This window comes from Mus caroli, chromosome 2 (genome assembly GCF_900094665.2).
Source record: "Mus caroli chromosome 2, CAROLI_EIJ_v1.1, whole genome shotgun sequence".
Lineage (NCBI taxonomy): Eukaryota > Metazoa > Chordata > Mammalia > Rodentia > Muridae > Mus > Mus caroli.
This window is the reverse complement of record NC_034571.1, coordinates 111,835,779-111,859,157: the sequence shown is the minus strand read 5'-3', so window position 1 is coordinate 111,859,157 and position 23,379 is coordinate 111,835,779. Positions and strand designations below refer to the sequence as shown.

At 44.5% G+C, this 23,379-nt stretch overlaps 1 protein-coding gene across 2 annotated transcripts; it reads left to right on the top strand.

Moving 5' to 3' along the window:
• Positions 1 to 5,409: 5,409 nt before the first annotated feature.
• Ccdc32 (coiled-coil domain containing 32) lies at positions 5,410 to 16,693 on the top strand. 2 transcript variants are annotated; one of them, XM_021155814.2, is made up of 4 exons: positions 5,410 to 5,488; positions 7,428 to 7,677; positions 12,659 to 12,815; positions 15,697 to 16,693. In XM_021155814.2, exons 2-4 carry the CDS (start codon positions 7,434 to 7,436, stop codon positions 15,833 to 15,835), a joined length of 540 nt encoding a protein of 179 aa, XP_021011473.1. In that variant the 5' UTR covers positions 5,410 to 5,488; positions 7,428 to 7,433; the 3' UTR covers positions 15,836 to 16,693. The 2 variants fall into 2 exon arrangements, with proteins under 2 accessions (XP_021011473.1, XP_021011474.1); XM_021155815.2 differs by having other exon boundaries at positions 5,418 to 5,492.
• The last annotated feature ends 6,686 nt before the right edge of the window (positions 16,694 to 23,379 follow it).

Genomic DNA, 23,379 nt, shown 5'->3' with positions numbered 1-23,379 from the left:
GATTTTGGGGTGTCGCCTCTCCTGAGTCAGAACGTGGGGGAGTCCTCACGTTGTGGGTCTTTCAACACATTTCAAATAGATAAGCGCTATTTCCCTGGGTCTGTAAAAAACGCCTAAAAGTGTACTTAAAACAGGCAGAGCCGGCAAGGCATCGCACACCTGTAGTCTTGGCGCTCAGAAGGAACATCAAGGAGTTTCAGTTCTATGGTTATTCAAGAGCGTGTCTCAAAATAAAGGCAGACAAGCAAAAAGAATAGTAATTATTATTGTTTTAAAAAACGAATACAAGGCAAACAAGCAGGAAAAAAGTACCAATCAGAATGAAAGTTGCTACAGCTATGACTGTAGTAGTACCAATTTGTCTACTTCGCTTTTACTTTTGAGGGACAGTGTTGGAGAATCCTAGAGTCTCAAGCACTCATTCATTTAAGTATACCCAGTACTGCTATTGTATGACTTAAAAGGCTGCATATTATAGTATGTTACATACCTTGATAAAGCTATTATTATATATATTATATATTACATATTATATATAATTATATATGTACATATGTATTATAGACACACTCCTCAGAAACAATTTTTTCACACCTGCCCTTCCTGCTAACAGCATGAAAAGAACTAGAGACTGCCTATTTGACTTCCATGAACTCTTATCCAGAACCACTTGCACATTAGAACTTCAAATGGATCAAAAATGTATTGCCAAGGTCTTCTGTGTGTATGTGTGTGCCAGTTGCATGCACTTAGATGTGTGAGTGTGTGTAAAGGTGAGAGGTCAACCTCAGATGACCTTTCTCTGGTGCCGTCCATTTTGTTTAATGAGACAGGGTCTCTCACAAACATGTACTGCAATGCCCACCTTTTTAATGTCGGTTCTGGGGATCGAACTGAGGTCTGTGTTGCATGACAAGCGCTTTACCAACTGAGCCTAGCCTTTCCTTTATCTCCCTAGTCTGCTAGGGTTCTTAAATGCAAAATGCTGAAAACCGCACTGGCTAACTTCATCAGAGAGGGGATTACTGGGAGGATGTTAGTACTTCATAGGATTCATAAAAGAGTTGAAGTATAGACTCAGTAAAGAGACCAAATCAAGGCAAGCAAGGCCTCTGAAAACTAGCTGTTGCTGGAGAAGAACCCCACTTGGGATGCTGCCACTGTGAGACTTGCTGTTGTGCCAATTACTCTTTGCCCCCACAACCCTCTGTCCCTTGAAAATCACTAAATATATCAGCCTCTTTGTGATCCTATCTCAAGATCTGGAATTCTACAAGGGAGCCATCCTGCTAAGAGGGACTAAGTCTGTCTTTATTTTACAGACTGCCTGATAATAGTCAATAATCCCATTATTCCTCACAGTGGGATTTCTCCAAAAATGTAGATATTTGATTGCTAGTGTCTAAAAACAGGACAAGTGTCTAGTCCAGTTCAAGAATGTGAGCATGAACTTTCCCATGGGCATTTATTATACAAAATGTTAATGTTGGCTTAAACTATTCTTATGCATTAGCCTTCTGGAGAAGATCAAGAGATGATTTTTATCTAAATGCTTCTATATATCAAAAGTCCCACAAAGGGAGGTGGACATAGGAGGATCATAATTGTTAGGTCATCTTTGACTAAACAGTGAGTTCAAAGTTATAAACAAAAGTCTCACCAAATGAAGTGAAGGACAGAAGATGTCCTTGTGGTTTTACTACAGATCAGACTGAGATATCTGAAGCTGTAGAAATCTTTATGCTGAATGCCAGATTCTAATTACCTACTTTAAAAAAAAGAGGTTGGATTTTACACTGGTCGTGGATACCATAGAGCAGAAGTGCTTAAAAAAGAAAACACTATCTCTTGAGCAAATTGCCATATTAAGAAATTTACATTGAGGGCTGGTCGTGGTGGTTTGCACCTTTTAACTGGAGATATGAGAGAGAGAGAGAGAGAGAGAGAGAGAGAGAGAGAGAGAGAGAGAGAGAGAGACTCAGAGACAGAGACAGACTCAGAGACAGAGACAGAGACCAGCAGACAGAAAGACAAAACAGAGAGAAATCAGGGAGACATAGAATATAGACTTACAACGAGGGTAGCATTTTATGCANGGTTTGCACCTTTTAACTGGAGATATGAGAGAGACAGAGAGAGACAGAGAGAGACAGAGAGAGAGAGAGAGAGAGAGAGAGAGAGAGAGAGAGAGAGACTCAGAGACAGAGACACACAGAGACAGACAGAAAGACAAATAGAGACAAAGTCAGGGAGAGAAAAAGAAGAAACTTACAACGAGGGTAGCATTTTATGCAGAGAAAATTATACATCAGCAGGGTTTCTGCTTCATAGAGTTTGTACAAACTCAGCTTGACCTAATCACAGACACCATGAGTCATAGCCACGATTGCCCCTGAGTAACTTCAGTTGATTTTCACCACATAGTTTCCTAGTAACTGTACGTAGACTAGGCCATATGTGGGGCTTTGTAACTAATCCCAGTGCAGTCAATGTCAGATGACATTGATACTGAGTTAGGTAAACCAGGTATTTTCCACCTGCGCACTTTTGCTGTGTACCAGAATATACATTTTCTTTTTTCTGGCTGAAATTACAGGTATCCATGGCCTTATTTCCAGAAAGGACCACACTTGCACCCCCAAGTTCCTAATAAGTTGCACTGTATACAATCTGAGGTCTTTCTGCCTCTTTCTCTCTTCATGTGACCCGAGCCCGTTTTTCCCACGGACTGTTCTGGAACAGAGTTGATACAATTAATAAATTAACTCAATTAATTAATTATAGTGCTTAGTAAAGTTGCTGGGTGTAAAAACAAGTCAAAAATCTTATTTCCCGACTCTTCTTGACTTTTGAATGGAAGTTTGGTTTGCTCTCCGGCCAGGTTGTCAGTGGTTTGTCTGCCAGGCTTGAGAAGCACTAACATACACCTTTACTGTGTACTCTGTGGGCATCAAGCATCTTCTGAACACATTTAAAAATTTAAAATATCATTGAGTTTTTGTGGTATTGGAGGTCAAACCCAGGGCCTTGCACATACTGGGCAAATGCTCTCCCACTAAGCTATAGCCCCAGATCCTGTCTCCTTCCTTTGAGTAGAGAACGTCTGACACTGCATTATTGCCTTCAAGAAGTGAAAACCACAAACTGGTTCTGATGGTTTGTTCTGACAGAAACCTCATGAGATTGAGAGACAGCCAGGAGATCAGTGTGTATTCATCTAGCACGCTCCTGAGCATTTCTGGGAGGGAGGTTGATATGTGGTACAGAAACTGAGAGGGAAAGACACACCCACTCAAGATGGAATAAAAGCAGAAAGAGTAAAGCCTGAACCACCATGGATGGACACCAGACTCCAGCACTTGGATCGGATTTGGAGGACTTAAATTAACTGGTAGTGTTCCAAGTTGTTAATTTATGATTTTAAATGTAAGAAAGTGTACTTCTTCAGCAACTGGGTCATTCACAGCTACAGTTTAAAGGCATCTTCTTGTGGTATCCAGATATCTGAGAGACTAAATTAGAAATCAAGGATGTGAGCAGGTCAGTGGTGGCGCACACCTTTAATCCCAGTCATTGGGAGGCAGAGGCAGGTGAATTTCTGAGTTTGAGGCCAGCGTAGTCTTCAGAGTGAGTTCCGAGACAGCCAGGAATACACAGAGAAATCTTGTCTCGAAAAAACGAGTATAAAGAGTGTATGTGACACAGAAAGCCTTGGTGCACCTTCCTGAAACATTGGGACCCTCATTCCCACGCTCCACTCTGTGAGCCAGGTAACACTGAACGTCTTTCTTTTATCCTACGAGTAAGCATTGCTGCAACCTTGCTGTTATTTTTGTTGTTCTCTAGTCTCTCTGCTTTCCACTCCTTTCAATTCATGGTCTAAGAATGCTTATAGCTGTGAGCAGCAGAGCATTCTGCGGTGACACTTGCCTGTGACAGTGGGTTTGCTACAACCTTTGCCACACTGATGGAACTTGAACACATCTACTCAGCTGAGTTACTGGTACGGGTGATTGGCTGATATCTTTCATCACAGCTTTCTTTGTGACGGAGTAACAGCTCTAGAAACTGGGAATCATGGGGCTCAGGTGTTAAGAGTGCTTGCTGCTCTTCCAAAGGACCAGATTCAGTTCCCAGCACCCACACCAAGAGTCTCACAACCTTCTACAGACACCAAATCACCAAATGGAAGACATACATATAAGTTTTTTTTTTTTAAGTTACCCCAACATTTTTTTTTAATCATTGGGAACAAGGAATAACCAATGAAACATGTTGACAATCATTGGAGGCTGTGTAAGAGAGTTTTAATTTTAGATAGGATCTTCACTTGCAGTTCGGATTGACCTGGAACTCCACAGCCTCATGCTCTCAGCTTTAGAATGCTAGGGTTACAGGCACTACTACATCTGGCTATTGAAGGTGTTATAAACTCTCTCTCTCTCTCTCTCTCTCTCCCTTCCCACACTACCATCATCTTCCATAAGTCTTTGGTGCCCTTTGTACATTTGTCTGTCTGTCTGGTGGACCTCCTCCTTCACTAAGCTGGGGCCCATAAGACGTCTTTTTTTAAAATATATATTTATTTTATGTATATGAGTACACTGTAGCTGTCTTCAGACACCAGAAGAGGACATTGGACCCCATTACAGATGATTGTGAGTCACCATGTGGTTGCTCAGAATTGAACTCAGGACCAATGAAAGAGCATTCAGTGCTCTTAACCACTGAGCCATCTCTCCAGCCCCCCTAACAAGTCTTCTATGTTCTGAATTCACACTCACAATACCTATAGCAGAGTAGGAGCTTAGTATATTTTTTTCAACTAAATGAAGTCTCAGGATTCAGTGAATCGAGGCCCCGATATCCTAAGACACTGACGTGCTCTAACGAGATAGTCAAGAGGTAAAGGTAACACAAATATTCAGAGAATTGTTTGGGAGATAATTGATACACGATTTACTGACACCAAATCTGTATTTTCACCTAATTTTGGGATACACACTGAAAACAATCCAAGCAAGGGCAGTTGGAAGGGGATGCGCCTAGAGCCTTGGGGCTTTGAGGACCATCTAGTTTTGTAAAATAAGCAGGGACCTTATTTCAGAAGGACTTTAGAAATCAAGATCTCTGGGGACCAAGAAAAGTCTAGAAAACTGCTTCCCTAGCCGAGTCTGGGATGGGTGGTGAAAAGCTGGAACTCTGGAGCCTGCAAAGAATCAATCCAATCCTGGAGAGTTAAGGTACTAAACTCTGGATAAGCGATTCCATCGTTTCCTGGCAACCACTAGTTCCGCCCACCGATTGCCCGCCTTTGGGCGTCATTAACTATTTTACCAATCAACTCATAGAACGACAGAAAATCAGACATCAATTGGAGGGCTCCTCAGCTCCGTCACTCAGAGACTCCGCCCCTCCCCCGATTCTTCCTGACTGCCAGCGACAAACCTGAGCCGGGCGTTTGGAAACTGCTGGGAAGGTGATTGTGGTAGGTGAGGGGCCGCGGTGTCTCATGTTTAGCATCTCCTACTATGACCTGACCCCGAAACACAACTGAGGGTATCAGGGACCGGATCATCAAGGCCAGTGATTTGTTTAGGCCGGGGTGATTGAGGCCTGGGATCTGGACACACGTTTTCCTCTACCGTTCTGAAGGTTCCCGGGGTCAGGGACATGCCTCATCCCCCCACACCCCGAGTGAGTGCAGACTTGGGGTTTGGGTGTGTAGAGGACTTCCACGGAGATTCTAAGGACTTCGTGACATATCTGACCTTCTTACTTTGGGCCCTCGCGCTGGCTGAACTTGGCTGGAATTCAGACTTTGCCCTTGTCAGCTTTCCTGATCTTTAAAAGCCCTCTTAAAAGAAGGCGTCGACCGAGTCCATAAACCTAGATGGTTATGGAAGCCCTAGACTCTATGCATAGCCCTTCTCCCATCTCGGCGTGGGCGACTTTCAGTGTGTTTCCCAAGCAGGCATAGTGTCGGTGCTGGGTGAAAATAAGGATCTGGAAGCAAAACATCACATACCAGCAATGCAGCTTTGAGCAAACTGCTCATTTGATCTTGTTATTTCCTCTTCCTGCTTCTTCCTCGCCCTTTTCCGGCTCCACTTCCTTCTTCCTCACCAGCTCCTGGAATTCATGCTCTTTCTGCCTCAGACTCCTTAGTGCAGGAGTACAGATGTGCTCCACCATCCCTAACTGTGTCTCTAAAATGATGACAATGCCTCTCTTTCATTATTTGCATTCAGTGCTAATTATCTGGTTGAATACACATTGCATACGCTTATTCAATTATCGCACTTTACAGCAAAAATATGGGCAATTAAAATAGTAATAATAAAAAAATAAAGTGGAAAAAAGTATGAATAGGGGTGTGGGGGAACTTGAAGTACACAGCCCTGCTGCTACCGTAATACACACTTACCCTTGCCCTATGATGACTTTTCACCAAGCACCATTTTTGCTGTTTTCACATGTGAGGGACAATGTAAGACTGTCAGTCTGTGTCCCACTGAAGACGCCCTAACTGACCATGATAGAACAGCTGTATGAGGGAGGTCTGCAGACAGCACAGTAGTTAGCCACTGATGCACCATGGGAACATAGAGAGTCTTGTGTTCATTGAATATGTAAAATGCAAGGGCTGGGGCTGTAGCTTCTCAGATTCATTTGTGGAGTCTCATCCTGTAGGTGAAGGCTGTTGTGAGTTAGCAGACTCCACTGTCCACCCAATGGTAAAGTCCTGGGCTCCTTTATGGACATCTCAAACTGCTTTATGTATTCATGTTTCCTGTGTGTGTGTGTGTGTGTGTGTGTATATATATATATATATTTTTTTTTTTTTTGAGATAGAGTCTCATTATGTAGCCCTGACCTGACACTTACGTAGTCTAGGCTAGCCTCAAATTCACAGATATCCTCTTGCCTTTGCTTTGCCTCTGCGGCGCTGGGATTAAAGGTGTGTACCACCACAGCTGTCTCCACTATATGTATAAAGACTTACTTATTTTTATTTTATGTGTGTTTCTCCTGCATGAATGTTTATGCACCACATGCGTGCCTAGTGTCCACAGGGCACTGAATGCCCTGGAACTTTTGTCAAAGATGGTTGTGAGCTGCTATGTGGGTGCTGAGAACCAAACTCTCACCCTCTCCAAGAGCAATAAATGCTGTTAACCTCTGAGTCATCTCTCCATCTACTATACTGCATTCTTTTCTCTTTCTTTCATTTATTCTTTATGTATTTATTTTGAGACAAAGTCTCACTGTATATTCCTGACTGGTCTGGAACTCACAGCGATCTGCCTGCTTTTGCCTCCCAAGATTCGGGTTTAAAGGTGTTCACCACCGCACCCAGCATGGTACTGCACCCAGCATGGTTCAGTGTTGAACTTGGCTTTACTCACTTGAGTTTCATTTTCCAGCTCCAGATGAAAATGTTTGAGAGCCTTGACTCTTCGGCTGCAAAGTCTGGCAGGGATCTCTGGGCTGAAATTTGTTCTTGTCTGCCAAGTCCTGCCCAAGAAGATGTTTCCGACAATGCCTTCTCGGACTCCTTCATGGACTCCCATCCTGCAGGGGAAGGCCATACAGCAGCCCCAGACTCTGCTGTCCAGCCAGCTGGAAAGCCGTGGGCTCCCTTGCATGATTCAGAAGTGTATTTAGCATCTCTAGGTGAGTTGTCTATCTCTGTTTTTCTTTTTCTGTCTGTCTGCCTCTCTTCCCTCCCCCATTTCCTCCTTCCCTCCCTCTACTGTTTTTGTTGACTTCTGCTTTAGACCATTTCATGTAAATTCTGTCTTCTTTCTTAGCATCCTGTAGAAACCCTCTTGTTTATAAATAGTAGCCCATTTGAGTTCAAGTAAGTCAAAAGTGTTTTGTACTCAGTACATGGGAGATTTCTAGTTGCTGCACTTTAAAAAGCTATTCCATTAAATAGACTACTAGTGGGAATGAAGTCATGTTGCCAGAAGAGTCATTCTGTCTCTGATAGCAATTTTTAAAAGAGTGTGCGTATGTGTCTGTGTATGTGTACATGCATGTGCATGTAGGTGCCTTCAGAGGCCAGAGGAGTCTCAACTCCCTTGGATCTTGAGTGACAGGCAATTTTGAGATGCCCAACATTAATGCTGGGAACCGAATTCCAGTGCTTTGAAAGAGCAGTACATGTTCAGTGCCCTGTACTGTGGCCTTAGTATAAATCTCTAGAGAGCCTGCACACAAGAAAGTAAGACAGTCTCGTGCAAGTGGAAACGGAGCTGTCAGTCCAGGGCATCGTCTCGGTCACCTTTTCTATGACTGTGACAATATATCACAATGGAGGCAACATGGAGAAGAACAATGTTTAATTTAGGGCCATCCATTTCAGAGGGTCAGAGTCCATGCTGGCAGAATAAAGTCACGGTGGCAGGAACATTGGAGACCTTACATCTTACAAGGTAGAGAGACAGACAGAGACAGAGGGAGGGAGAAAGAGAGAGAATACTGGGAATGGCATAAATCTTCTGAAACCTCAAAGCCCACTACCACTGACATACCTCCTCCAACAAGGTGACTGGGTACTCAAACATATGAGCCTATGGGGGCCATTTTCATTCAATCCACCATAGGCTGACTCTGACTGTGGTATGCATGTATGTATGTATTCATTCTGCTTTCAAACCCAGGGTTTCATACATACTAGACAAACCAAAGTTCTACCTCTGAGCCATATCTCCAGTCTACTCCCCACCCAATGCTTCTGCTTTTAGACAAGGTCTCTGGTAGCTCAGGCTGGCCTTGAACTTACTGTGTAGTTGGGGATGACCTTGAATTTCTGATCCTCCTGCCTTCACCTCCTGAGCGATGGGGGATTACCAGGCGAGCAAACACACCTAGTCTCCTGCCCCTTTAAATATAGTTTTTAACTGGTACACATACCACAAAAATTCTATGTATTAACATACCGTTTTTAACATATTTCTGTCAGCATATTGTTTTATTTTATGTATGTGAGTACACTACTCTTCTTGCAGTGTGTCAAACAATCATCCCCTTATTCTCTAAAAGACAAAACTTAAATGTTACATAGGCATCATCATTCTTTCTACTTCCTTCAAGAAAAACTGAGAATCCCTTCACTATTACCATGTGTTACCTGCAGGGTTTTGTTTTGTTCTTTGTGGGTGAGCTCTTGCTAGTAACTTAAAGGAACTGGGTATTTATTGCTTTGATCAGTGGTCTGTCATGTTTCAGTTCACCTATGCATTGTGTACTGTTTAATTCAGGATAAATACATCTCCTCAAGTGGTTTTCATTATGGTGAGATCCATGTGTTGTAAAACTAAATCTGGAAATTATTATTTGAAGAAGCCCCAATCCTAGGGCATGTTTAAATACTTTTGTTTCTTTTACGGTGGCAGGAGTCAAATGTGAGCCCCTGCTAGGCACGCAGTCTACTATTGAACTACACAGAAGGCAGGCTGCCTCTGTGGATGGATACAGGAAGAGCCAGAAGAGGGCTTAGACGAGTGCTGAGAAATGGGAGGGCAAAGGGACTTTCAGGGCTGGAGAGATGGCTCAGCAGTTAAGAGCACTGACTGCTCTTCCAGAGGTCCTGAGGTCAATTCCTAGCAACCACGTGGTGGCTCACAACCATCTGTAAAGAGATCTGATGCCCTCTTCGGTGTGTCTGAAGACAGCGACAGTGCACTCATATACATAAAATAAATGAATAATTCTTTTAAAAAAATGCAGTGGGAAGGATGGAAGACAAGATGTGGGGTCCGAGTGAAACTGATAAGGAAGCCAGCAGGGATAGCAGAGCTCGAGGTCATGGCTGAGAGCCTGAGAGTTCCTTCCGTTTGTCTTAGACAGAGCATCTGCTCCACTATGATAAAGGCAGTCTGGGGAAGAACCAGGCCCCTTGGCTGGTTGATAACATGTGACTGGGCCCTATAAGGAACACTCTTGGGGTGATGGTGTTGATTGAGTATTGGTCGGAAAGATAAAACGCCACTGGCCTTTCTAGAGTCAGGTAAGAAACTAACTGGAAATTAAGAGTTCCATCTTGGGGCTGGAAAGATGGCTCAGTGGTTAAGAGCACCGACTGTTCTTCTAGAGGTCCCAAGTTTCAATCCCCAGCAACCACATGGTGGCTCAGAGCATCTATAATGGGATCTGATGCCCTCTTCTGGCACACAGGTGTACATGCAGGTAGAGCACTCATTCATTAAATATAGCTTAAGGGGGGAAAAAAAAAAAAAAGATTTCCTTCTTGAGGAAGCCAAGAGGCTTTTTGCAGCCCAGGAAAGAATTGGGTGATGATGGCAAGCAGGTCTGGGTGTGCAGCAGTACCTGGCTCTGTCTGCCTGTTAAAACTACATCTGCTAGGGAACTTAGCACCCTCAGAAGCCCATTCTAGTCCCAAAGAGTACCTATCTCCATGACAACTAAGACCAGACTATCTGAAGATTGTTTTTTATTGCCAAATAAGCCTGTGCCAAAAAGAATCCACCAATAAGAGCAACAATTATAAATCCAGCTAGATAAATGCATTATCCTTAAGGAAAAAAAATATTACCGTTTATCAACTGCAGGTGTTTTACCTGGGTGGCCTCTTGCTGGTGAGTTACAGAAATACAAGGTGTTCATGGTTTTGGTCAGCAGCTGTTAGCTGATGTCACTTGTTTAGAAATGGAAACAAGACTGCGGATTACAACCTTTCTCTTAGTTCTAAGATTAATGGCCATCCCTCAAACAGCTGTCATCTGCTTGTTGTTTTGAACATCCTTTTCTGGGAGACGATATTTACCCCATCCTTATGGGGTCTTAACGACTAAGCTAAGTACTATAACACCATAGCTCACCCTGGGAAACCAATGAGGTTTTTTTGGACTTACTTACAGAGCATGGATGAGAGGTTACTTGTAGGAGAATGGCTGGCCCCAAAGCAGGTAACCCTGAAAGACATCAACTACTCTGGAAGATGGCTTCCTAGTAGCTGCATAGATGGAATCCCTCCTTTCAGTCAACCTTCCCAGCTCATACAATGTGACACCTCTTGAGGCTACCCACATGCAAGTAGGGCAGAATGGCTGAAGTACGGGTGGGGTGGGGTCAGGTGGGGGTGAGGTGGGGGCGGTGAACCAGAATCTCAGATGAGTGTCCTACAGCCTCCTTCCTCTAAGTCAGCAGTTCTAAACCTGTGGATCACGACCTCAGAGAGAATTAAATGACCCTCTCATACAGATCACATATCAGATATCTACATTACAATTCATAACTGTAGCAAAATTACAGATATGAAGTAGCCTTGAAACAGTTTTTTGTTTGGGGGTCACCACAACATGAGGAGCTGTTTTAAAGGGTAGCAGCAATAAGCAGGTTCAGAACCACTGCCCTGAGGGCATGTCAGCAGTGAACGGGTTGTTGGGGATGCTCGCCTGTAAGCAGCAGCTGATTTGAAGATGGCAGCAGCCGGCTTGCTTGGAGAACCTTGTTCTATGACTCATGTGCAGACTCACACTTTGCTTATCATTCAGGATTTGGTCTGACAAAGGCGATTTCATCAGAGAACTGGATAGAGCTTACTTACTCAGAGTAAGACGCACGTGACGTCACCTGTCTTAAGGACACTGTGGCATTTGTGGCTTGTCCTAGACTACAATGTGACTGAATCATATGGTTGAAGTAACGACTAGATTAAGGCAGAAAATAATGGTGATGTCATTTCTGGTGTGCTTTTGAAAGGGGTCTCCTCAACAATTACAACGCAAGGAAGAGTAATTAAAGGTCTAGCACCAAGAAGCCCCTTGAGTCGCTCTCAAAGGATTACAGTATGTTTGCTTTTATTAGGCTCCAATATCCAGGCCACAAATTGAGCAACTTTTTGAAATGTTGGGTGATATTTTTCTTTAATCAAGAGCGTAATCCCACATAGAGCTCCTAAAGGTCTCTTATTATTGTGTTCCCATTGAGTTGGTTCCAGAGTCTAATCAACCATTGGGGCTCTCGTCATTTCCTCAAATTCTGTCTCCTGAGGGTTGGAAAACACTTCATGTCCTTGGAAGAAGAAGGAGGAGAAGAAGAAGAAGAAGAAGAAGAAGAAGAAGAAGAAGAAGAAGAAGAAGAAGAAGAAGAAGAAGAAGAAGAAGCCATTTGCTCCTCAGAGACATTATTTTCAAGGAGTTGAAAACAGGAGCTGGAACACGCATGGAAGACAGGCATTCCTTAGAGAGATACCTGCTGGGATTCTGTGATTTAAAAAAATAAACAAACATGCTATTGAGTTATTTCTGAGACCCAATGGCTCTTCCTTTTTTCAGGGTTAAACATTTACTCGATATAGTGCAAGATGTGGAAGACAAGCATATTCAGTCAACTCTCAGCTCTCAAATGAGTCCTTTTGCAGGGACTGCGAATGTATTCATCAGTAAAAGGATTTTGGGGGGTGGGGGGATCTGTTTGGTTGGATATTTGAGACAAGGTAACCTGTAGCCTCGACTAGCCTTGAACTCCTGACCTCCCCACCTGCCTCTGCCTCCCAAGTGTTAGAATTACAGGTTTCTCCATCACACCCGGCTGGAGAGAACTGCTCGCTTCACATTTTGCACCTTAGACTTAATTAAAATGCCATTTCGTTGTCTACGTCACGCTCCATTTCTTTTCTCCTCAGAGAAGAAACTAAGAAGAATCAAAGGTTTAAATGAGGAAGTAACTTCCAAGGACATGCTTCGAACTCTGGCCCAAGCTAAGAAGGAGTGCTGGGATCGATTCCTCCAGGAGAAGTTAGCGTCAGAGTTCTTTGTGGATGGACTTGATTCCGATGAGAGGTAATTGACTGACAGCTGGCTTCATTAAGACTACTTCTCACTCACTAAAGAACTCAGGTAGAGTGGTGTCGGAGCACTGGTACCAGTTGATGCTGATACCTCTGTGAGCTGAAATCAGCCCTTGCAAGGTTGTCCAATAAGTCCTGTATGGACCAGGAGTAGATTTTTTAGATTTTTTAGAATGAAGAGAGTTGAGGATAAACTGCTCTCTTCAAGTGTACCCTGCACTGGAGAAAGATGGCACTGGAGCGCCAGCTAGCGCTATGTCTTCTTATCCTCTAATCTTCAGTGCCATGGAACTTCTACATATTCTAGCCACCCAATAAATGTGTGTGGATCAAACAGATATATTTGTTAAGCATCTATTATGTGCTAACACTGTGCTCGGTGACTGGAGGAGAGTGTCAGTTACTTTCCTATTGCTGTGATAAGACATCATAACCAAGGCAACTTACAGAAGGAGGGATTTATTTGGGGGCTTATGGTCTCAGAGGGATAAGAGTCCATTGCTCTCACGGCAGGGATGCACGTTAGGGATGCGTGGTGACTGGAGCCAAAAGCCGAAAGCTGAGGGTTTACATCTTGAACCACAAACAGGGTACAGAGAGAGTAAACTTGGAGTTTCGGGAGGCTTTGGAACTTCAAAGCTGTCCCCCAGGAGTGTACTTTTTGCCATCAAGACCACACCTCCTAATCCTTCCCAAACAGCATCACCAGCTGGGAACCAAGTGTTCAAATGCCCAAGCATATGGGAGACATTTCATTCAAACTGCCACATTTTCACTCCCTGGCCTTCATAGGCTGGTGACTGTATCATAATGCAAAATGCATTTAGTCCAGCTTCCAAAGTCCCCATGGTCCTTTGGTCTCAACACTGTTTTAATGACAGAAGTCTTTTGTGAGACCCAAGGCGGTGCCTTAACTGTAACCCTCTGTAAAATCACCAGCCTACTCCAGGTTCAGTGGGACACACTGTCTCCAGGGGAGGAGGTGGAGAATGGTGGATTAAGACCCTGGTTGTCTCCTTTTCACCTCTGAGTGCACGCCCAAGGGTCTTCGTACCTGCACTTGCACATACCACACATGAGCATCACATGTTTTTAAAATTAAATTTAAAGAAATAAAAACACAATTTAAAAAATTGGTGGAAGGAATAACAACTAAAGGCCTTAGGGGGTTATGACTCTCGCTCACAACACATAGTTAATATTGATTGTGAGAGTCCCATTGTGTCATGTGAATATGCTATTGCCTGAGTCAGGACACAATGTCTAAATAAAACTTCACAGTCACACTTAACTTACAAAGCACTTTCATTTGCGTCCTCATGCCTTGAGTCGGCGTACCCTCAGCCAAACCACCCCCAGAAGGCTCAAAAACTAATATATTTTTCATAGATTCCTGACCTGTTCATAGCTTGGCATAAAGATGTCTTCCTGAAAATCTCCCTCTACTCCAGTTCTAAGACATGGAACTTTCTCTTGCAGAGTCAAGATCACTATGTTTATGTGATCCTACAGAAACCAGTGTGCCTTTCCCCGCATTTGTTCTGATTTTCCCTTTTCTAAATAATTTGAACAATTCCATGAAAAGGGCAGTAGATAAGAAGTAATGTCTCTTTCATCTGATTTTCTTTGAGTTGTGGACATACACCAACCTACTGCGCTTCTCCCGACCTCTGACACTGGGTTCTGTTCCTCTTACCTACATTTGTGGGAATACAGCTGTTGGTATGCAGAACAAGCTCTGGGAAACAGTAGCTATGCGTTTGTTTTCAAACTCAAAGTTTGCATTTTAAACAGGCCAGGTAGGAGATTCCTCTGGTGAGAGGTGCTCCTGTTGAAAGCACAGTCCTATGGTTTTTTTTATTCTGTTTGTTCAGTTGTTTCATTGACTGGTTAAGCAGTGTGGTCTCATCCTGTAGTCTAGGCTAGCCTTGAACTTGTGAAGGTCCTCAGTTCAATGCTGAGGATTCTGGGTGTGAGCCACCAATACCTAGTTACTCGGAGTTAGTGAAGAGCATACAGGAGGTTTACATGATTTATAGCCATTTATAGTCTACTCTGAATGTGTAAATAACTGGAAGGGATAGGAGCCTGGGTTCTTTGGGTTTTTTCCTGTTTTTTTTGAGACAGGGTTTCTCTGTGTAGCCCTGGCTGTCCTGGAACTCACTCTGTAGACCAGGCTGGCCTTGAACTCAGAAATTCGCCTACCTCTGCCTCCCAAGTGCTGGGATCAAAGGCGTACGCCACCACCACCTGGCAGGATCCTGGATTCTTAAGGGAGGTAGGAGAGAGACATGAATCTGACAACCACAGGCAAATGAAAGAGCCCTGTGGCATAATGCTCATTCCTTGGTGGGAACACTGGGTTTCTGTCTAGGGATCTTAATCTCCGAGCCCTCCTCCCAACCCCCCAAATTACAGTTCTTACAGATAAGCTCTGTTTGTGTAATTGAGCCCCATACTGTCTTAGGTAGAAAAGACCTCAGGTTTTTCTGTCTCACCCATAATTTGATATTTATTTGAGTGTTTCATCCCCTTGACAATTTCTTTCCTCTTCAGATCCGAGGGAACAAAAACTAAGACCGAGGCACGAGCTCTTCAGCTACTCCCATCAAGCCTTCAAAGGCCCTGCTTTGAAGGGGCCCTGGCGCTGCTTAGAGCCAAAGTGCCCACTAGGGGGTAAATGATGCTGCTGGGCTGCCAGGATGTGCAGCTGTCAGAGTATTAGTAGCAAGGCTCTCAGCGCGTCAGCAGGGAAAAACAGAGGTGGGAAGAAATCGGTGGTGGGCAGGGGTACAGGACTTGAGTAACTGAGCCAATCGCTAAGCAGTTAATCAGAGAGATCTGACCCAGCCATTCCTTCTGCTCTTTTGTAGCACCTTGGAACATTTCAAAAGGTGGCTCCAGCCGGATAAAGTCGCCATCAGCACAGAGGAGGTCCAGTTCCTCATCCCTCCGGAGTCGCAGGCTGAGAAGCCAGAGGCCGGGGACAAGCCAGCGGCAGCAGAACAATAAATTACACACACATACGCCAAGCAGCTGTCTGGGGCCCAGGGGGAACCGCGGAGAGCTTGACAGCACGGCAGCAAGGAGAAACCCAGGGAGGGGAAAAAGCCCAGACTTCCACTCCACAAAGCAAACAGCTGCTGGCCCCGGGGACTTGCTTAGGGCTGGCATGTGTGACTGTCCTGGATGAAGTGACAGACCCAGTGTGTGCTGGATCAAAACACTGCTGTCCTGCGTGTCTCACAGCTTGACTGAGCACTGCGGCTGCGGGCTGTGGGTTAGGGGTCTGTAAGGACCCAGTGAAGAGCGGAGTGTGAAACACTGAGCGCATTCGAGCAGAGCTCGGGGACACTGGAGCCCTCAGATAGAATGGATCAGTCAAGTGAGCCATGTTTTCTCTCCCTCTTCTGGATCTTCATGCGTGTGTCTCAAGCATTCCATAGTTAAGTAGTCAGGAACAAGGGTAGCCAAGGAGAGTGAAGTCAGTGTCCTTGAGTCCAAGTCCCGCCAGACTCGCTCACATACTCATCGTAAATGGACGGACTCCCAGGAACCGGCTTTTCCTTTAGATTTGTTCCTTTTGTCAAAAAGTGGAAGAAGAAGAAGAAAAAAGAAGTGTGAAAACGTGGGTGTTTATATCTGCGTAGATATATTTTCTATTTCGTGGCTTCTCCCCCAGCTTCTGCTTGTAGGAACTTTACACGTTCCAAATTAGACTTGTAAATATGGTTTGACACAACTCTCGATTAATTCCAAACTTGCTTCCCGTGGCAAGTTCCCCGACTGAGACTGAGCTTGCATTTACTCCTTGTTTATTGTGTTGTTCATGTAAAGTTTGAGTTGTCTATATAAAACTTTCTCATTGGAGCAACTGTGTAGTGTGTGTGTGTGTGGGGTGCCGTTGACCCATTTCCCCTCACATGAATGCCGAGGACACAGGAAGTAAAGACAAAGATATGCCAAGGCAGGGGAGCCAGCAACCTTTGCCAGCCTGGTGACCATAACAAGTTCCCGGATAGCCAGGGCTACATAGAGAGACTCAGTCTCAAAAAAGGAAGAGATTGGGGTCTGGAGAGATGGCTCAGTGGCACTGGCTGCTCTTCCAGAGGTCCTGAGTTCAATTCACAGTAACCACATGGTCTCTTAAAACCATTTGTAATGGGGGTCTGATGCCCTCTTCTGGCAGGCAGGTGTAAATGCAGATAGAATATTCATATACATAAATAAAAATAAATCTCAAAAAAAGAACAGATTTTCTTATTTTCTTATTTGTTTTATTTATGTGTATGTCCTTTGCTTGTGTGAGTTTATGTATACCGTGTATGAGCAAGAGCCCACGGTCACCAGAAGAGGATATTGGATCCTTTGCAACTGACGTTACCAGCAGGTGCCATGTGGATGCTGGGTGGACCCAGGTTTTCTGCAAGAGCAATAAATGCTCTTAACTGCTGACCCATCTCTCCAGTCCCAGGTCTCTAGTTTTTAACATGTTTCTGACAGTTTACACTGAAACATTCTGTGCTAAGATTCTGGGACTGTGGCTCCTGGGTGACAGTGACGATAAGATATGATAGGAACCATGCCTAAAACTTTTCAGAGAACACTTGCTCATTTCCAAATCAAAGTATTTGCCATATTGAGGAGGATAGGAGCCAGGCAGGTCATACCGTATATTTGCTTAATGACAGAAATGCTTGATCATTTCCAGATACGCTTTTCTCAGCTCTTTTTTCGTTAACTACCAGTGTTAGCTCTATTCCTGCTACTCTTGGTGAGTTGGATATATTTGATATATTTGATATTTGGTGGCACCTTGGGAAGCCTGAACACTGATAGAATCCAGTGCTGCCCCAGGCTCTCTAGCTGCCCCCGCTCTCTCTCGAGGCCAGATGACAGACTTCTCTATTCCTCTGGGGCCAACTAATGGCTTCGGCTACATGGAGAGGATTAGAAGAAAAAGGCTAAGATTTTTCTTCATCCCATATCATAAAAGAAAACCATTCTTCCTCCGGAACGAGAAGGAAGAAAACAAGTAAGGTTCAGAGAAACTCTACCAAAGAGCAGCTGGTCCTAGGGACCGTAAGACAGTCTTTTATAGCCAAAAGTAGTGGTTCTATAATTAAGGCAAAATCTTAGCTTTTTCTTTTCTCTACCTCCTATTTTCTACCTCAGAAAATTTGGGGGCTGGAGAGATGGCTCAACAGTTATGAACACTGCTCTTGCAGAGGACCTGCGCTCAGTTCTCAGTGCCCACACCAGACAGCAGCACACCATTGTTTGTAACTCCAACTCTAGGGGATCCAACACCCACTTACAGCTTCTGGGGGCACCATCCCCCCCCTACACACAGATAAAAAAATACATGTTGAAAAAAACAACAACAAGCAGAACACAGATGTTTTGGTCTGAGAAGGCAGAAGACTGATTCCGAGGAAACCCTGCTGGAGGTATGAGAGGAAGGGCTCAGAGCTCCAGCCATCTTGATTAAGAATTCAGCAAAGCACTCAGGAGGCAGAGGCAGGCGGATTTCTGTAGTTCAAGGCCAGCCTGATCTACAAAGTGAGCTCCAGGACAGCCAGAGCTACACAGAAAAACCCTGTCTCAAAAAAACAAAACAAAACAAAAAAACCCAGCAAGTTTTAGCTATGGCCTCTTACCTGTTTCAGAGGTGACAGCTTAAGTAATTGCTATTTTAATAAGTGAAACCCCATTAACCCACAGTGAATCTGACATCAGCTCCTGAAGCCAACTCTGTACTCATATAGAATTGTCTTAAGCTCCTGAAGGGGCACTGGATTTGAAACCAGGCATCTGGGGTGCTATCTTTGTCCTGTGGCTTGCTGTGTGGTCATAAATAAGTCAAATGACCTCTTTGTGTTCCAGTTCCCTTTCAGTAATTAGACTAACCATAGGAAAGTTAAGATTGGCCTAAAACACTCATCTGGTTCCTTTCACCCCGAAGCTCTAGGGAGAACTTCCTTAAATCGGTGAAGTGCGAGTGCTGGGGAGAGACTCGTCACCTAGCTTCCTTCCGTGTCCTTACTGAAGGACACGGTAGAGCAACCGCAGTGATAGCGCTCAGCCTCAGTCACGGGAGGTAATTACCAGCCAGGGATAAGGCATTAATGACCTGGTATACGCAGGGAAGGTTGGGTGGGAGCCAGGGAAGTAAGTGACTGGCACTATTTTTTTTCTGGCATATGTACTCATCACCCAGGGCTTGGCAAGGTCAGTGCTGGAATGGCACAGGCTTGCATCCAGTACCTGCTCCAGAAATAGGCTCCGGACGTTCACACAGAATAAACAAGTATCCCACCAACTGTTGCCAAGGTGTGTCCCTTTCAGGCAGGCCTGCTTAACACGATGATTGCTGGAAGAGGAAAGATGCCCTGAGCCACATCTTCCATCCTGCCTCCCCAAGCCACATAGAACTGCTCACATTTTCTTCAGACGACCTCACGCAGCATCGGCTCTATTTCAGTTACAGGAGTCGAGACAGGACACTGCCATTGTAGTCATAGTTTGTGGGAGCACTGTTTACTCGAGCCTAGCAGTGAACTATTTAAGGCAGAGATCCATTCAGCCAACCATCATGTGCTGAGCCTCTGCCCTGCTCCAGGCACTGGGTGTGGTGGTAAATAAAGTAGAACCCCAACAGAAGGAAATGTAAGTACAGGGCACTTCTGAGCACCTGCAGAGGAGAGATGAGAGCCCTAGGCCAGCTGGTGGCAGGTGTTGGAGAGAGGCCACTTAAGGAAGCCAGTGCAGAAGAACCAGTCCGAGCAGGAAGAAATAGAATGCTAAGAGTATGGGGGTGGGGTGGGGGGCTGGCGAGACGGCTCAGCGGGTAAGAGCACTGACTGTTCTTCCGAAGGTCCTGAGTTCAAATCTCGGCAACCACATAGTGGCTCATAACCACTGATAATATCTGATGCCTCTGAAGACAGCTACAGTGTACTTAGACATAATAATAAATGAACCTTTGGACCGGACTGAGTGTGGTTTGACTTGAGCGAGTGGGGCCAACCTGAGCAAGTGGGGCCAACCTGAGCAAGTAGAGGTCCTAAATTCAATTCCCAACAACCACATAAAGGCTCACAACCATCTATCTATACAGCTACAGTGCACTCATATATATAAAATAAATAAATAACTTTTTTTAAAAAAGAGAGAGAGAGAGAGTGTGTACAAAGCGCTTAGGCAAAAGGGTGTTTGTTATTTTGTCTTTTTTTTTTTTTTTTTTTTTTTTTTTGGTTTTTCGAGACAGGGTTTCTCTGTGTAGCCTTGGCTGTCCTGGAACTCACTCTGTAGACCAGGCTGGCCTCGAACTCAGAAATCCGCCTGCCTCTGCCTCCCGAGTGCTGGGATTAAAGGCGTGCGCCACCACGCCTGGTCTGTTATTTTGTCTTTTTTTTTTTTTTTTTTCCCAGAGCTGAGGACTGAACCCAAGGCCTTGCGCTTGCCAGGCAAGCACTCTACCACTGAGCTAAATCCCCAACCCCACGAAAGGGTGTTTGAAGGATCCTGTTCAGTGGAGCATAGAGAGCAAAGAAGGCACCAAAACAAGAGATGCTAATAAAGCAAGGCCTTGTGGAGGGCTTCAGGGAAGAGGAGCTAATGGCTGGTTAAAGAAGGGCAGTGACAACATCAGGTTTACATCTAGAAAGTTGGCTATGATACCCTGGACATGACCTGGTTACATTGATGGAAGATGTACAAATTATTCCCGTTCAGACGTGATAAATATATCTCTATAAGGACAGGGCTTGTGGTTTTGTTTTGTTTGCTTTTTCTAACTTGATTTATTTTAAGTTATTTTCTTTCTGTTCCACGACAAGTGGAATTATATGATGGCTGGTTCAGTATATCACATCTCACGTGTTCACACTACAGAGTGATGTATACACTCCTCCACTGAGATGTCGGGTCAATATTCTCTCCCTTTGAACTTGGCAGACCTTTATGTCACTGTTTTGCTAACAGAGCACAGCACAAGGAATGCTAAGTTCTGAGGCCAAGTTGTACATTTTTCTGTGTGCTTCTCCCTCCCTTCCTCCCATCCTCCCCTCTTCTCTTCCTCCCATCCTCCCCTCTTCCCTTCCTCCCATCCTCCTCTCCTCCCACCTTCCCTTCCTCCCTCCCCTTCTCCTCTCTTCACCCTCCTCTCTTCCTTTCTTCCTCCCATCCCCCCCTTCACTCAAATTATTTTCATTCTTGGCCTTTAATCAGGCCTACTTAACACTAAGTGGAATTAAGACAAGCAGTCTCTGCTAAACCCTAAAAAATTCACGGGCAAGCCAAATATTACATCGTTAAGTTTGGGTTGGATTTGTTACTTGACCACAGCCAACAGTTGACTATGATTTAGGCATCAGATATCATATAGTTAATTTCAACTATATCATCCTACTTTCTGATGATGGTTACTTTTTTTTTTTTTTGGTTTTTTGAGACAGGGTTTCTCTGTATAGCCCTGGCTGTCCTGGAACTCACTTTGTAGACCAGGCTGGCCTTGAACTCAGAAATCTCTCTGCCTCTGCCTCCTGAGTGCTGGGATCAAAGGCCTGTGCCACCACGTCCGGCAGTTACAAAATTTTAATATACTGCCTACAATATGGATGGAAGCAACATTGGATGTGGGGGTCCAGTTTGAAACAGTTATATTTGTTTAAGAAAGCCCTGGTAATGACTTGAGGGTGTGTATTTCCAGTTAGGATGCAGAATGGTGGAAGCAAAATATCTTCTATATTCTAACAAAGAGAAATAGCCAGATAACCTCTCTCTCTCTCTCTCTCTCTCTCTCTCTCTCTCTCTCTCTCTCTCTCTCTGTTTTCTGAGACAGGGTTTCTCTGTGTAGCTCAGCTACCCAGGAACTCCCTCTGTAGACCAGGCTGGCCTTGAACTCAGATATCCACCTGCCTCTGCCTCCTGGGTGGTGGGATTAAAGGTGTGTGCCACCATCTCTCTGTTTTGGTTTCTTTTTATATGATGTTGAAGATTGAACCCAGAGTTTTCCTGTTACGAAAGTGTTCTACCAAGGAGCTCTATGCCCAGTCTTAATCATAGGTTTTCTTAAACTGATAAGAAATAGAAGGTTACAAGAAGACAATCAAGTAAAGCCCCTCCCAAGAGCCCTAGGTACACACACACAAAGTACTACACCTCTGGCAAAGATGTGGTCACCATGAAGTAGGTAAGAAGAAGTCTACAAATATGTTAACACCTGTGTGTAGGCTATCTGCCTGTGGATGATCACATCCATTTAGACTGGTTTGCTCTACCTTAGTGGTGGAGCATTTGTGTAGCATGCATAAGACACTGGGTTGGATACTCAGCACTGGAAAGGAAAAAAAAAATGTGAGATACTATTTCAGACACAAGAAATCTACACTCACAAGCAGCCTTGTTTCAACAGGCCTGTCTCCTGGGGACCTGAAAGTGGGAACAGAGCAGGAGACAGGAGGGGACAGGAGAGAACGTTCTCCTTGGAGACACAGTCTACAGAAATTGTCCAGGTGGTGGCTGCAGGGGAAGTAAAAATTTCTCAATCATCTCCACAGTCTTCTCCTGTAAGTAAAAGCCTTACGTCACTGGGGAAAGAGGCAGTAGCTTCTTGCTTCAGGAAGAGAATGAAAGCAAGACTCATCTGTTTTTAGCAAGTACAAACTCACCACACATAGTCAAAGATCATTGCTTTGGGGAGAGAGAGAAACCAAATGAAAAGAAACCCCAATGAACTGGTTTGTTTCTGTAGGGTGAGCATGGTCAGTGCTTATGCCTATAACCTCATCGCTGGGGAGGCTGGGGTGGAGAGCAGAACTACAGAGTGAGTTCTTAGACCCCGGGAGGAGGACAATGAGGAGGAAAAACAGTGGTAGGAGAAGCTCTGTCTGCCCCAGGGTCAGGAGCAAGAAATTGTAGGTTGAAGAATCAGCAAAGATCTGTTGTGTTGCTGGGAGGATGGCAGTCATTTGTAGCCGTCTAAAGTCAGCTCCAGTAGAGTTTGGCTGCCATAGGGGGTGGGGTGGAGAGAGAAGAGACTGAGAGAGCCCTAACTCTGGTGCAGGACGTTTGATCCCACTGTGAACCCTGAGATTGGTTTTTTTTTAATTAGATATTTTCTTCATTTGCATTTCAAATGCTATCCTGAAAGTCCCCTATACCCTCCCTCCAGAGATTGTTTTATTTACTGAAAAAAAAAATGCCGAAAGGAAGGAACCCAGAAAGGGGAGAATGTACGAAAAGAGGGAGGAGAGAACAGATCTTTCTCCTGCAGCTCACAAGCAGGAGCAGCAGGATCCACAGCAGCCCGGACCGCAGAGCCACTTGAACTCTCATTAGCACATGAGCAGAGAGACAAAGTGTGTTCTGGGTGCACAGTGGAATAGTACTCAGCTATGAAAAGGAAAGCGGTATTAACACATGTTAAAAACTTCAAAATCACAATGCATGTGATAAAACCATGCCGGACCTAAAGCTNTACTACAGAGCAATTGTGATAAAAACTGCATGGTACTGGTATAGTGACAGACAAATAGACCAATGGAATAGAA

Bases quoted from the DNA above. Each gene is read 5' to 3' on its own strand.
- Ccdc32 (XM_021155814.2), top strand. From the start codon at position 7,434: ATGAAAATGTTTGAGAGCCTTGACTCTTCGGCTGCAAAGTCTGGCAGG. The intron at 7,678-12,658 runs GTGAGTTGTCTA...TTTTCTCCTCAG, and splicing joins AGTGTATTTAGCATCTCTAG to AGAAGAAACTAAGAAGAATC. The intron at 12,816-15,696 runs GTAATTGACTGA...GCTCTTTTGTAG, and splicing joins GGACTTGATTCCGATGAGAG to CACCTTGGAACATTTCAAAA.